At 40.5% G+C, this 16,340-nt stretch overlaps 1 protein-coding gene across 6 annotated transcripts in view; it reads left to right on the top strand.

Moving 5' to 3' along the window:
• Positions 1 to 16,340, top strand: part of WDFY3 (WD repeat and FYVE domain containing 3) — a 363,148-nt gene that overhangs the window by 101,338 nt on the left and 245,470 nt on the right. For all 6 annotated transcript variants that reach the window (XM_089670537.1, XM_089670536.1, XM_089670541.1 and 3 more), the window contains 4 exons: positions 10,112 to 10,322; positions 11,687 to 11,810; positions 14,421 to 14,530; positions 16,145 to 16,306. In XM_089670537.1, coding sequence (XP_089526663.1) covers positions 10,143 to 10,322; positions 11,687 to 11,810; positions 14,421 to 14,530; positions 16,145 to 16,306 — 576 coding nt within the window. In that variant the 5' untranslated portion in view covers positions 10,112 to 10,142. The remainder of the gene's footprint in view (positions 1 to 10,111; positions 10,323 to 11,686; positions 11,811 to 14,420; positions 14,531 to 16,144; positions 16,307 to 16,340) is intronic.

Here is a 16,340-nt window from a genome sequence, read left to right as displayed (position 1 = left end):
CGAAAAGATCCCTGACATTGCCCCCCCCCCACGGGCAACCTCCGGATGCCCACCCAATCTCTCCACCACGGGTGATCGCGAAAAAACCTCCGGACAAGTCTGGGTGCATGGACATTATGGGCTGGTTCCCAAGAATTGTCCTCAGGGCCATAGCCCTTCCATTTGATAAGGAATTGGGTCTGCCCCCCCCTCCTTCGGCACTTCAGGATTGTTTCTACCTCAAATTCTTCTTCTCCCTCGACCGTTATGGCCTCCGGGGGTCTAGACCCGGACCTAGTGCCCGTGTCCCTGCACAGGGCGGTGCACTGCGCCTGCGCCGGGACCATCGCGGCGGGGATCGAGGAGAGTAGTTAATGAAGTAAAAGTATGCAGTCTTTTGGTATTCACTTCTCTAATATCCATCTAATATTGGCAACAATGTCTCTTGTTCCTTGGCTTTCTCCAAACCCAGTCTGAGCTTCAAGTAGTTCTCACTCAGTGTATGATTGTATTCTTCATTGTATTATTTTCAGCAATACTTTGCTGGCATGTGGAATTAAAGCAATCGTTCTGTAGTTGTTACAATCTTTGGCATCCTATTTTTACTGAGTTTCATATTCCACCCAAAAGGGGAAGTTCCGCTTTAAGCCTTTGTCCCCCACTCCCCAGTAAGTATTGGCACCTTGGGGGAGCAGGTACCCGAATTTGACAGGTACCTGTTCCCACTTCTGCCGCGATCGCCTAGGCGATCGGAAGCGGAAGTTGTCCTCCACCCCCCTCTCTCCCCATAGTCTTCTGGGCCACGTGACCGGTTCCAGAAGACTACGGGACCATTCACAAAGTGCAGCGCTTCTTGCGCATGCTCAGTGGGCACCCGGCTGTGAAGACGTAAGCTGTCACTGCTGGGTGCCCACACTGAAGATGCTGGCACCAGGGATAAAGATGTCCGGTGAAACCAGTCGTGGTGAGGACACCGCTGGACCAAGGGACAGGTAAGTGTCTGTATTTTAAAAGTCAGCAATTTTTATGGGTGCTTACTTTTTATTCCAACTGGAACTCCTCTTTACGTTATTACAATGTTTACCTTAATTTTTTATGTGCCTTTCATATTTTTGTTTTAATTTAATAGAGATACAGAGGGGAAAAAAATTATTTGATCCCTTGCAGATTTTGTAAATTTGCCCAGTTGCACAGAAGTGAAGGGTCTAGAATTTTTATCATAGGTGTATTAAATGATAGACACAGAAAATATCAACCAAAAATCCATAAAAACACATAATACAGATGTTATAAATTGAGTTGCACTTCAGTGAGTAAAATAAGTATTTGATCCCCAAGCAAAACATGATTTAGTACTTGGTGGAAAAACCCTTGTTGGCAAACAGAGGTAAGACGTTTCTTGTATTTGGTTACCAGGTTTGCACACATCTGAGGAGAGATTTTGGTCCACTCTTCTTTACAGATCTTTTCTAAATCCTTAAGGTTTCTTGGCAACTCGAAATTTCAGCTTCCTCCATAAATTTGCTATAGGATTAAGATCTGGAGACTGGCTAGGCTTGGCTGTAAGAATGGTGTTCTTAGGACCATAGTCAGCATTTTTCTTCCTCCAAACACGGCGAGTCGAGTTAATGCCAAAGAGCTCAGTTTTGGTCTCATCTGACCACAGTACTTTCTCCCAATCCTTCTCTGAATCCTTTAGATGTTCACTGGCAAACTTCAGATGGGCCTGTACATGTCCCTTCTTGAGGAAGGGGACCTTGCAGGCACTGCAGGATTCAATCCATGGTGGCGTATTGTGTTACCAATGGTTTGTTTGATTACTGTGGTCCCAACGGCCTTGAGCTCATTCATAAGCTCCTCCTGTGTAGTTTTCAGCTGGTCCTTATTTTTCTCATGATCATCTTTACCCCATGAGACAAAATCTTGTATGAAGCTCCAGAATGAGGGTGATTGATGGTTATTTTGTATTTCTTCCATTTGCAAATAATCGTTTCAACAGTTGTCTCCTTCTCACCAAGCTTCTTGTCAATGGTCTTGTAGCATATGCCAGCCTTGTGCAGGTCTACAATCGTGTCCCTGATGTCCTTTTGACAGCTCTTTTGTCATTTTGCCCATAGTGGTGAGGTTTGAATGTAAGAAAGAGATTCTGTGTACAGGCATCTTTTATACACATAACGAGTTGTCCTTAGGAGCACCTTTTTTAAATTGACAAGACTAATCTGTGTACCACATGAGCACATAGCCAGTCTGTGGGAGCCAGAATTATTGTTGGTTGGTAGGGGATCAAAAACTTATTTTACTCGCTGAACTGCAACTCCGTTTATAACATTTGTATCATGTGTTTTTTCTGGATTTTTGGTTGATATTCTGTCTCTATCGTTTAAAATACTCCTATGATAAAAAACAAATAGACCTTTAATTTCTTTGTAAGTGGGCACACTTACAAAATCTGCAGGGGATCAAATAATTTTCACCACTGTATGTAGTTTAGCCACTATTGGCTGTTATAGTGACCGCCATACTTTTTACCAGCTAGTTAGAAACCGTCAAATACCACATAGACTTCCAATATAGGAGAAGCACTAAAGCACAATCAAGTAGCAGCAAGAGGAATTCAATGGGAGGGTGGATGTGTCAGTCTGCATTCTTCTTGCCACTGCTTTTCTCAGGAAAGTGCTCATAGTCCAGAAAAGATGCAGTTATGAAGCAGATGTCTCCTTCCAATCTGTTTCTGGATTGGCATGTTGGTAGGGGGGCAGTTTGGCTCTCGTAACTAGGGTTAGGAAGCACCTGGCAGTATGGGACAAAGTACTAGATGTACTTTGTTCCATAGGAGACAGTACAGTAACAAATAGTAATTAATAACTGAATGGACTTCTGTTGTACTTGATGTGTTCTGCAGTTGAATATTTACTCATGCTCTACCCTTCTGACTGGGAGAAAAGGTACAAGAGCATTATGCTGGCTGAGAAAAGGATAAAGTGATCCTCGTATCTTTGATTACCAGGAAAAGTTTCTTAGAAGACTCATGGAATCTAAAACTAACTTTCATCTTTCTGGGCTTATGGGTTGAACTATATGCTTTTAACATGTTCCATTCTTCTCTTTTTGATGTGTATAAAAAGAGCGGCATGATATCCTTTTTGTTTCTGATCTACAATTGGTGTATACTTTTTTGGAACAGTGTGCTAAAATGTTAGTTTCTTTCAACGTTCAGGGATGTACCTTGCCTTTTCTGATTGTGTACTTTTAGTGAGAACAACATGCTTTTTTCTTCAGTTTGTCATCAAAAGCGGCAGAGTGTGACCGGTCATGTCTTTTGTACCTAGATTTGTTTTTCTGATGTTTTACAATAAAGTGCACATTTTGTAAAAGCATTTTTTTTACGATTTGCTGAAAGCTACATTAAAGTCTAGCTAAAGGCGAACCTTTTTGATACACTTTTTAATAGTGGGGAGAGATCACAACCCCTGTCAGGTTTTTATTGCGGTCTGTGCCCCCCCATTAGTGTGTTTTTCTATTTGTCATGGTTAATACCAAGAGTTAACGTGAAAAAACGAAAAGAATTTAGATTGTCACCAGAACAGGAATAGAGGGGAAATCTTCCAATGGGTACATGAGTTCTGGTAACCCTGGTGACAACAAGGGATTTCCTCACTTGAGAGGGGGATCCTCTCACTTCCAATTTTGGCTGTGAGACAGGAAGTAAAGGGAGTTTAGATTTTCTCCAGAACAGGAATAAAGGGGAAATATGCCAAAGGTTACATTAGTTCTGGTAACCCTGGTCACAATCGGGGATTTCCTCACACTTCCGCTTTTGGTTGTGAGATGAGAAGTAAAGGGAAATCTCCCCAGTGGGCCCCAAATGAAAAAAAAATGGATAGGGGTTATAATTTTGCCTTACTCTATTGAAAATGGGACAAAATTGTCTTTTAGTTCTATTTTGTTTACAGCTTTTTTTTTTTTTTTTAGATTTTTAGTTTTTAAAGTTTACATTACCAATTCACAGATAAATAATACCATAGGTGTACTTCCAAAGCACAATTTCTGAATGAATGCAAAGCCGCCTCTGAATGAAGTGGAGAGGAAGGGTGTTGACCAGGGGTGGACTGACCATTTGGAAACTCAGGCACTGCCCGAGGGCCCGGGGTCAGTAGGGGGCCCCATGAGATGCCCCTGGTACCTTTTTCATAGGCTTTTTTGAGTTTGGGCAATGACACAGGGGCCCCATGATCCCCTATTGCCCGGGGTCCCCATGAGTTGTCAGTCCGCCCCTGGTGTTGACACAAATGCAAAATTTGGTAGAAGGTATTGATACCTGTAGTGTAGTAACATAAATTGCTAATACGAAAAAAATTGGGGTCTCTGGTGGATTGGACATGTAGTATGTAATGCAAGTCACATTCGTTGTACCTGTTGTAAATGTTGGTATATCCCAGGTACGGAGAAAAATGATACTGTATTTTGTTAAAAGGAAAATTCCCTGCTATAGAATGACACAGTGTAGGGAGACACAACCCTAGTCCCTGCATGCAAGGGTGACTCCATAGAATGCTGCAAGAGAAAAGAGCCACCCTGAAACAGGAAAGGTAAAGAAGCTGCCTACTCGGTAAGTGATTAAATCAGCTGCTGAAAGTGTTAAAAAAAAGAGGGTTTAATATCACTTTAAACTTTACAGCATATAGTGACCTTTTAGTGACCACTCATTTATGCATACACAAAACTTTGTACAGGTCTGCTTTTATCTTTAATCTAGGACAGGTAGTAGATATAAATATTGTAGTAGATATAGTGTAATTACCACTGAGCAGGTATTAAAGAATACCTAACCAGCAGCTGTATCTGACTGATTGCAGTCGCTGTTCAGCTGGCAATTTTCCGCTTGACTTCTTTGATTTTTCAATCAAAGGATGTCAGGCGGGAGGGATCCGATACAGTGTATGGACCGTTTTATTTATTCTGCCATAACTGCTGCTCTCCTTTTTGAGTAAACCAGCCCTTTTTCAGTAACCAATTTTCTTTTGTCGTTCATTGCTTTCTTATAGGCTGCCCATTGAAAAGCAGTGGAGAACTAGCTGGACATAAATGTCTTTTGTACCTGCTACTTAATACAACTTGTTCCCTCTATATAGTTTGATATACAAATGCTGTTTGTATTGTCAAATGAGCTAGATATTGCTGTTTGTGTGGATATTTTTCATTTGTCAGTTTTTATTTTAATCAGCGAAGTTCAGAAATTAGGCCGTTCAGCATTGCAAGCTTTTTACTGATCACAGACACGCAAAATATCTAAAATCAAAGCGCAATCATGGTTCTTCAAGATAAAATGATATTTGGTTCACACACTGGCACAATTGCATTCAGCTTTTAAGTTTAACAAGAAAGAAACCCAAGAGTTTTTACTTTGAACAGTGGCCTGGAGTTCATTCCTGAGATTTATTAGATGTGACAACATAATTTAGTTTGTGTAGGCATGCTGAGGGGCGCTCAGCATGCTCTGATGTTATCTGTTTCTTTTTGGTGTAGCAGAAGGCCTTGTGAAAAGTGACATTATTTTAGCGGCATCTGCTCTCTTGTTAAGTATTGCTGAGAACAAATTTAGGTGGGCATTAAAGGTACACTCCAGATAAAAGGGAAAATGGAATACTGTGAACATAGCCAGTCCATCCCATTAGGGATGATTTACTAAAGGTAAATAGACAGAGAACTTTGCAGGTACAGTTGCTCCAGAGCTTAATAAATGAGGGGGAGCTCTGCTGACTCTGCATGCAATTGGGTATTCTTTGTGAGGGTCCATACACATTGGGCTTACATGCTGCTTCTACAGGAGTTTTTGTTTTTTGTCTGTAGAAGCACCTCAATGTTATCCTATGTGCACATTAGGACTTTTTGGAGGCATATTTTACACTCAGCGTTTAGAGCCATATGAAAACCATTTGGGTTTGCGTTTTTGAGAAGTTTTCTGGCACAAAAAAAAAATCGCTAAACGCCTGTACCAAAACACTCTATATCAGGGGTTAAAATTTCGAGTCCAGACCTACTAGCCGGTCACAAAACTTACTCTCCACCAGTTGCCCCACCCAACCTTGCCCAGGTCTGCCCCCAATCACGCCCCCTTAAAGCTTATGAAATTACATTTTACTTTAGAATAAATAGTCTAAAATATAAAACTGTACACAGTAATGTATATCCCAGCTCCCCTGTACTCCATTATAGTGATATGACATGTATACAGTAATGTATATCCCAGCTCCCCTGTACTCCATTATAGTGATATCACATGTATACAGTATGTATATCCCAGCTCCCCCGTACGCTCCCCTGTACTCCATTATAGCGATATGACATGTATACAGTAATGTATATCCCAGCTTCCCTGTACTCCATTATAGTGATATGACATGTATACAGTATGTATATCCCAGCTCCCCCGTACGCTCCCCTGTACTCCATTATAGCGATATGACATGTATACAGTAATGTATATCCCAGCTCCCCTGTACTCCATTATAGTGATATGACATGTATACAGTATGTATATCCCAGCTCCCCTGTACTCCATTATAGTGATATGACATGTATACAGTAATATATATCCCAGCTCCCCTGTACTCCATTATAGTGATATGACATGTATACAGTAATGTATATCCCAGCTCCCCTGTACTCCATTATAGCGATATGACATGTATACAGTATGTATATCCCAGCTCCCCTGTACTCCATTATAGTGATATGACATGTATACAGTAATATATATCCCAGCTCCCCTGTACTCCATTATAGTGATATGACATGTATACAGTAATGTATATCCCAGCTCCCCTGTACTCCATTATAGCGATATGACGTGTATACAGTAATGATTACTGTATACATGTCCTATCACTGTAATGGAGTACAGGGGAGCTGAGATATACATTACTCAGTAATGTATGTCCCAGCTCCCCTGTACTCCATTATTGTGATAGGACATGTTGTATACAGTACTTACTGTCCACCCGAGTCCCCCGTGGCGGTGGAGAGGGTATCTCCTCTCAGCGGAGGAGAGCGGACCTCTCCTGCACCTGTCCCCTCGGCGGTGGTGCCACAGAAGCCGGAAGTTGTAAGCCGGAACTCTGCTTCACAATGAGGCTTGGAGTGCAGGTGCAGTCGCTCCATGCTTCATCTGTGCTCACCGCTCGCCACAGAGGAATTTCTCCTCGCATTGGGCGAGCGGCTTTTTCAAGCCCTGCTCTATATGATCATTTTTCACTGCCAAGGGAACAGGCGTTTAAGCCCAGTGTGCATAGACCCTAAAGTGAAGCTGATCTCTCAGTTTTCAGTCTTCAGTCTGCAGAGAGCTGATGACTATCAGTCACCAGCTCTCTGCTCTGCCCCTCCAGCACTCTCTAGTGCGCCGAGCTGTGGAGGGGGCACATACGGCTGGCTCAGGCTCTCGGCATCATGCTGAGATCCTGAGCCAGCTGCTAGTCAGGCTTCTGTGTGGATCCCGGCCATATGGGCAGTGGGCTTTAGCAGAAAAACAAACAGAATGAGCTGGACTAATTTTGATCCATAGGAGAAATTGGGCCAAAATAGCTGTGGCCATACTTTTTTTTTTTTTTTTTTTAAACATGCGTGTGATTGCCATAATGCCAAACACTTCAAATCACATTCTAGAAGGAGCAGTTTGTATTTGGATGTACTTTAATGGCAGGTGGGGGCAGTACTTTTGAGTGTCTTGTACATTTACAATTTTTCTAACATGGTACTGGACTTTGTTACTCTCTGCTTGATGTGCCTGGCTGTGATATAATAAAGAGACATTACTGTAGACACTGAAAATGCCAGAGGCAAATATCATAAAAATGTATTTCATTTAAATAGTGACAGGTCATTTCCTCTCTGGAGACAAATGCTCTTACTATTGTCTGTTTTTGTGAGATGGGTAATATGTATGTGCCAACACTTTAAAATTGGGAAAGTAAATCTTTACACTTTTATACAGGCTTGTTCAATAAAACAGATCAATGGGGACTTTTCAGCATTCACAGCAACCCAACATAATACATTCCAAATTTTACTTGAGCTGTATTTGGTTGCTATGGAGTACTACACTTTGGAGTTGATTTACTAAAATGGGAGAGTGCAAACTCTGGTGCAGGCCTGCATAGAAACCAATCAACTTCCTGTTTTTGTTTTTTTTTTGTCAAAGCTGAAGTTAGAAGTGGATTGGCTACCATGCACAGTATGGAGTACTAAAAGCTGGTTTTTGCTACAGAAGAAAGATAACAGAATTATAATGTTGTAATATGCACTAGCGTGGATAGGAATTTGGGGGTAAATTTGGGTAATGCCTGAACATTAAAGTGACCCTGTTATCAAATCCATGGATGTAAAACAAAGACGACCTGTATAAAAATCAACAAAGGATATTTGCCTTTCTGGCATCCTATGTCTTAGAGCTCTGCTGCGTTGCAGTTCTCTGCTTCTGCTGTCCAACACTTCTGGATACCAGAGTCAGATCGCTGGTCCCCCACTGATCTATAGTTCCTCCTGCTGGCTCCCATGTCATGTAGTAATGTAGCAGCCAGTGAGAAGAATCACCATGAGCAACTAAGGACCAGATATCCAACACTCCCAGAAGTATTGGGTAGAGGCAGTTGTATTGGTGGACTTACAGTCTAATAGACTGTGCACTTTGGAAATGCAGTTGCACTCTGTAAGTACAGTTTCTCCAGAGCTTAGTAAATGAGGGGAGCTCTGCTGACTTCCATCTTCCAATCATGCGCAAACAAAAAGGCTTTTTTTTGTTTTTTGGGTTTTTTTGCAAGCACATGATTTCGTATTCTTTGCAAAGTGAATCTTCATTTTATTTACTAAGCTCTGAAGTAACTGCATTTGCAGAGTGCAACTGCACTTGCAAAGTGCACAGCCTATTTGCCTTCAGTAAATCCACCCTAGGAATCTGCAACAAAGAGCAGTTTCAAGACCTGAGCCACCAAAAAGATAAGTATACAGTACGTCATCTTCTTTGCAGAATAACTTTAGCTTCTGAAGACTTACTGAATGGGTTACTTGATGGTAACAATAATGGTAAAAAATAATCCGGGAATATACCAACACCTCTGCGTGTGTCTAAAAAAAAAATAAAAAAATGTGATTTCAGAATGTTCATTTGATTTTCTAATGGTTAATAGGGTCAAATCGAAGATCATTTTTGATCATAGTGAGGAAAAAATCAAAGGAGCAATATGGAAACTTTCTGGGGGAAAAAAAAAAAATCTGTGAATGTGTTTTTTGTTCAAGAAATTTTCTTCATTTAAAAATCAAATGTTAAAAGAAACACATTTTTTAAGTTCTTTTCGAACGACAGTCACAAAGGTTCTGATGGCATTATCTAATGTACTGATGAGGTTTTTAATACGAGCATTTGTACAAAAATCCAGCAGTGTATAGCCAGCTGAAGACTCCAGGATATGTTGTATGCGTGATTCTCCATTATATTTTTGTACATAAATAATAAACCAAGGGTGGGCAAACAAACGCAGAAGTCAGTTGCCATATCTTTATGCCAGCATGCACTTGTAAAGGGGATTTTCACTGAAAGTGGTAATCCTCCTCCATCTGCTACTCCTAGAGAAAAATTTTCCTGACTTTTCCAAATCTGTAAAATATCAGTCCAGATTTTGCTTACAGTACCACCTGTTATAATCTGTTAGGAAGATATAATAATAATATTCGACTATATCGGTCAGAGAAGGTTTGTTGTCTAAGCAATGCAAACAATGGTGTCATAAGAGGGTTGTGGAGGGATCTCACTGTGTTTTTATACAGAGAAGGGACTCCTGTTGTATTGATTCACAGATGAGTCTAAAGCAGCAAAGGGAGCAGTTTGATGATGCTAGAATTGTAACTTGGAATATTGACTACTTGTCTATTTTTTTGTATTACTTATGGTGCCTTCTCATAAATACAGATATATAAAATGAGAACTGTAATGTATAACATGGAGAAAAGTAATTGGTATTTTTTCTGCTCATGTCTGTTGGACTTGTTAAAAGGAAAACCCTTTATATTGTGTGAAATGACAGTCAAAGTGGTGATTGTTAATATTGTAGTAAAGCTTTTTTTTTTTTTTTCCCTGTAGGTAAGAGGGGTGCTTTGACAAAAGTGCAACCATGAATATGGTGAAGAGGATCATGGGCCGACCTCGGCAAGAGGAGTGCAGCCCACAGGACAATGCACTAGGTTTAATGCATCTGAGGCGACTCTTCACTGAGCTTTGTCATCCTGCCCGACACATGACTCAAAAGGAACAGGAAGAGAAACTTTACATGATGCTGCCTGTCTTTAACAGGGTAAGTGCAGGATATTGTGATGGTGCTTTGTCACACTATCTTTAACCAATTGCCCTCCAGAGGGCAATTGCTGTGCAGAGAAATACAAAGCAGCATATCCTTGCTGGCAGGAGAGAGACCTGTGTTGTTTACACACAGGTCTCTCCACCGTCCGCTTTCCCGACCGATCACTGGGTGCTGGTTGGGAATCTCCGGCTGGGGCCAATGGCGGCACGGGTAGAGCAGCACGCACGCCCCTACCCGGATATGTAAATCATGTGTGTATATATGTGATTTTGCGCAGCCCTGCCACCCTGTAGCAGTAGTTCTACAATCTCTTTATTTTCAAGCGTACACCGTACAGATTTTAGTTGACTATTTATACAGCAAATGGTTAACCACAAACGACCAAAGTAGCACGACCTCTTTAAATGGTGTAAAATAATTTTTTTTTGCGTGACTTTGTCTTATTATGGACAGTTTGTTGTATTTGATGATACTTGTAGTTTATCTTATCGGTTGGAAATTTTCAGGTGATGTGTTCTCTGGTGATTGAGTAGAAATAAGCTAACCCTGCAATGGAAGGAAGGATTTTCTAAGAATCTGATCATTTATAGTCCAGCCAGGCATACATTAGCTGATAAAAGAGCAAACTAATCCATGTTATGACCAGTGAGTTTTATTAAAGTATATTTAAAGACCAAACTTTCTTCACTTTTAAATAGAGACGGAGGGTTAGAACTCAGCAGGCTTTTATTGTGGTCTGCGTCTCTGCTACTGAGGTTTACTGACTGCTGTCACTAGGACCGGACGTGATGGAAGAGCCACGATTCTGAGCTGTTATCAGAATAGGAATACAGGAAAAATCTTCCAGTGGGGACACTTGTTCTTGGGATTTCCCTCACTTTGAAAAGATTCCTCAGTTTCACAAAGGAATCCCCCCCCCCCCCTTCTCCAGTTGGGTGCAGATGGCAGAAAAAAAACTTGGGTTTTAGCTATTTCCTACATTTTCAAAATCATTTCAGACAACCCCACAATGATTTGTTCCAATATCTACCTATTTGTAATTGACTTGGTATGATTCCTTAGATTAGACTTATTGGTTTGGACTTTTTTTAAGAGTAGATTTTTATTTATTTTTTTAATTGTGCAATGAAGCTATTTGATAATGTCTTCTCACATCTTAAAAAAAGGCATGTTAAGACTGGATAATCAAATTTTAAAAACCGCAAGGTTTTCCTTTGGAGCATTTTTTTTTTTTCTGTACGTCAAACTTGAATTTGTGTTCTGTTTTTTACCATCCTATTCTTGTATAATTTGTGCTTTTTTTTTCCCCCCTGACAATGTTTTGTTGCATTTGATTTACAATTTTCTTTTGTCATTAGGTGTTTGGAAATGCACCACCTAGCACAATGACAGAAAAGTTCTCAGACCTTCTACAGTTTACAACACAAGTGTCACGCTTGATGGTGACTGAGATTCGAAGGAGAGCTTCTAATAAGTCCACAGGTGCGTCACATTTTATTGTAGGTCTTGTGGTGTACTTTTTGTGTTGACTTGCAGATTCACTTCTACTTTAGTTGGCATACCATGCACACCTCTTAAAACTACCTGTCATCCATGCTTCAGATCTATTCATGCACGCATCCCTGCTGTCAGAATGCAATTGCTTGGCGGGGAGGAGGGGAGTTAGTCTTTTTCCTTTTTTTTTTTTTTTATCAACCTGCTAGTTGAACAAAAAATATCACTCTTCTTTGGGCTGCTTAAATCTCACACTGCATACATGAAGGTATGAGGGTGCCTAAGTTCCAACACATACAGTACCAGGAAGTAGTGGTGCACCAAAATTGAAGTTCTGGTACCGAGACCAAAAAAGGGCATTTTTTAAAAATTAATATATATTTTTGGAAAAAAATACACTTTAATGATTAAATATATACCCCAATTGTTTTGCAAAATATCAAAGAGGATGTTATGGCAAGTAAATTGATACCCAACATGTCATGCTTTAAAATTGCGCACGCTCGTGGAATGGTGCCAAACTATGGTACTTACAAATCTCCAGGGGTGATGCTTTAAAAATTTCTACAGCTTAGCAGTGCAAAGTTACAGAGGCATTCTAGTGCTAGAATTATTGCTCTTGCTCTGACGTTCGTGGCGATCCCTCACATGTGTGTTTTGAACACCGTTTTACGTATGTGGGCGTGGCCTATGTATGTATTCACCACTACATGCAAGCACGGGGGTACGAGGGCACTTTAAACTTTTTTTATTATTATTTATTTCATTTTTTTTTTTTTGTTACACTGTCCCTTTAAAAAAAAAAAAAAAAAAGGAATGCATGCATCCCTTGTGATAGAAATAATTAGTGACCGGTCCTCTTTATGGAGACAGATATGGGGTCAATAAGACCCCACATCTCTCCTCTACAATGTAAAGCATTGATCTAGTGCTTTAAAAAAGGGCCTTGTTTACAAGGCGATGGAACCGGAAGTGACATCGCTCTGGTTCTCCAAGGGCATAGAGTTGAGTGGAGACCATCTCTCGTTCACTAATCTCTATGCCCAGCGCCGGGATAGTTTGATGGTTTCTCAGGTAAGGCTACTGAGCGGCGGGTGGTGATGGCAACGAGGGGTGGCGGGAAGCGGCGAGGTGGCAGGGTTATTTTCGGCACCTGCATCTGTGCTATTTTTAATATCGGCCAGAGGTCGATAGGGGGTGTTTTCGGCCGAATCGTTTCGAAATTTCGGTGCATCCCTATCGGGAAGCGCACTGCTGTTTCACGGGGAATTCCAGACAAAAGGTCTGACAGACTCTAACCCTTGCCCACTTTATTAAAAATGTTTTGCGTTCTCTGTCCCCATTATGAGAACATTTTATCTTGGAGGTGAGGGAACATATCCCGTTAGGCACAAATTCAAAGCCTTCTAGTTGACTACCAGTAAGGATATTGTGGGAACTCGCTTCAAATGGTAGAGCTTGGTTAAACGCACACAGCAACTCGCTTTCTTTTTTAAGGCCTTTTTAGCCCACTTTTATTTACATGAAAGTTCAAAACATCAGAAGTTTCCCACACAGGGGTATCTGTCATCCACATAAACAAAATTCAGCCTCCTGGCTCTCTCAGATATATACAATCTTCCACTGGACTTCCTCTTCAGGCTTACGTCTGTCTCCTGCAGACTCTTTCAAAAATGGCTCTTGCACACAGCTAGCCACTAGCACACAGCTACTCCCAAGCAGCTCCTTGCCGCTTTTGGCTTCCACCTCTCCTTGGTGGAGCCCTCCTGACTCCTGTATTCCAGGCTGAGCCCTCCTGAATCCTATCTGCCGGGGTGGAGCCCAGAACCCTGGTCCTGACTCTATGAAAAGGCCTGCACACACCTGTGCAATCAGTCTCCTGGCCATTCCCAAAACCTGGTCCCAGGATTGGAGATTTCATCCCTCCCAGATCTCTTTGAAATCTCCAGGCTCCAGATCCCAAAACAGACCTTACAAACAAAGGAGGAAAGTAAAAAGCCACTTTCCTCCGTATCAAGCATTTACCCTGGAGCCCCTCAACCTGCCTTGTTGAGAATACTGGGTGACAGATCGCCACACTGTCACAATATTGACAGTCACAGTACTAGGTGTGATTGAACAGTTTTCTTTATTACAACTGCATATATGGCTACTCTTAGAAGCTCTCCCTCTGTTCTATTTTCTTATATCTCCGGTAGGAGCATAGACAACAGTAAAAATCAGACAGAGGCCTAACCTTTCCCTACTCTAGCCAAACAAAATATATTGCATATTTTTATATGATTTGTATATTTGATCTTTGTTAAAAGTATCCTTCTGTAAATTGTATGTAAAGGAAATTGTCATGTTACCATTCTATGTCTCAAAGGATAGATTTCTAAAAGTCAGGAAAAGAGGTTCAAGTGTTGTCCATGATAAACATACACCGTTTTTTTTTGTGTAAAACAGTATACCTGCCATATGTGTAATTTTATGTGCTGAAATAATATTCGGTATTATAAACTAAATGACTGCTATAACATAAACCTATTAACTGTCAAAATTGGAACTCTTACATAAACAAAGTGATTTCTTTGAACTTTTCATCTGTTACTGCAGAGGCTGCTAGCCGAGCCATTGTCCAGTTCCTAGAGATCAACCAGAGTGAGGAGACCAGCAGAGGCTGGATGCTTCTGACTGTCATTAACCTGTTGGCTTCATCTGGGCAGGTACGTTCCTATTCATTGTTTTCATCATCAAATTTTTGATAAACATCTGATAGTTCATTATCACAGCTGAAAACAAATATTTTCTGCATTCCTAACTTGGATTAAGGCCCTGATAAATTTCAGATTTGTTCTACATAGTTATTTCACATGAACACTTAGGTAATACATAATCTATGTCCACTTCTAGCTTAGTTTTTAGTGTAGCTTGTGTAAATAAGAGTACTACAGCCTAAGAACAATTAAATGCTGAATGACAGTCTAAAAAAGTACCACACGCATACAAAAGCCTCAAAAAGTAAGCAATAATATTTTATCTTCCTTAACTGAGCAAATTTGGTTTAGGTGTTACTAGAGATGGGAAGGCCCAGAAGAAAAACAGAAAAATTGGAGGAAATTTTTTTTTTTTCTTCTATTTTTTTTTTCAAAGCTTTTTCTGTTTTGTTTTCTGGAAAAATTGAAAAAAAAGTGTAGTACATGTTCTTTTACAATGCTAAATAATATATAGATGACATGGTGTGCAAACTATATTACATGAAGACCTTAATGAGGGATTTCTGAGACTTTATGTAAAGTCTTAAATTATTGCACGTTCTCTCAGCTGAAGACAAGCAAATCCAGAAATACAGTTCAAATCACTATACTTCTCAATGTATTTCTCAGACAAAAGAAATATGCATTTATGCCACTAGGGGGGCAGTACAGAGGGATAGGCCCCAGTTTAGTTTGCTTGTGGGCTCCATCTTGTTCCTCCTACAGTTGGGATACAGCCGATGATAGTTTCTGTCCTCTCGGGCCTTCATTGACAAGAGGGTATTTTCAGAATTTCCATTTTTTTTTCTGGAAAAAACAGGGAAAAAAATGTCCCCATAGCTTAGAAATTTGTGGAAATTTGACATCTCTAAGTGTGACCAGGTGATGATTGACAAGCTACAAGATTGTGAATTAGCAGTGACCATGCTGACAGTCATGACCCACTTTTTTTTTACACTCTAGTGCAAGCCTACATGAGTGGCAACTCTGCTGTGTATTCAGGAGCAGTGCAGCATTGTTGCCACCTTGTCACAAGATGCTGCATTAGGTGAATTTTACTGCAAGGTATTTGTGGGACTTTGCAGGGGAGCTAAGAGAAAACTGTAAGGATGTGTTTTTTTAAAGGGCTAATACATGGGCCAGGCAAAGTTTCAAAGATATACTACATTTTTTTTCCCTGACATACACTTTACCCATGCAGAGTAAAGCACATGTTTGTTTTAGATCCTTTCTTCAGCAGCACATGCTTACTTTTTCTTTGTAACTCTGTTGCTCCGCTCAAAGCATACAGTACAGCTTCTCCTACTACAGATATATAAATGGATTGCTAGGGTCGTGAAACAAATGTGTGTGTATGTGCTGCTGGATTTTGATGGACTGGTAAAATAAGTACCTGTGCAGTGTTTCTAGTATGCAACATACTGTTTTTTAAGCAGCTTACATAGACTCGACAGTAAATGGATACTAAATTGCTAGACTATCTACTCTAAAGGAAATCAATGTATAATTATCTTTCCAATCACATCTGCTGTTAGAAGAAATTGTTTGAATAACTGTTTATTTTTCTGTATTTCTTTAAACTAGAAAACCGTGGACTGCATGACAACAATGTCGGTGCCTTCCACCCTGATTAAATGCCTGTACCTGTTTTTTGACCTCCCACATGTGCCTGAGGTACCTGGAGGAGCAGAGAATGAGCTGCCTTTGACCGAGCGCAGAGCTTTGCTCCAGAAAGTCTTTGTGCAGGTAATAGCATTCTATTTATAGTGAGTAGGTTTTG

This window comes from Staurois parvus, unplaced genomic scaffold, assembly GCF_062004578.1.
Source record: "Staurois parvus isolate SC_StPar_1 unplaced genomic scaffold, SC_StPar_1.0 ptg000091l, whole genome shotgun sequence".
NCBI classification, from domain to species: Eukaryota; Metazoa; Chordata; class Amphibia; order Anura; family Ranidae; genus Staurois; species Staurois parvus.
Note: the sequence above shows the minus strand (reverse complement) of the source record. Positions and strands in the feature narration are given on the sequence as shown.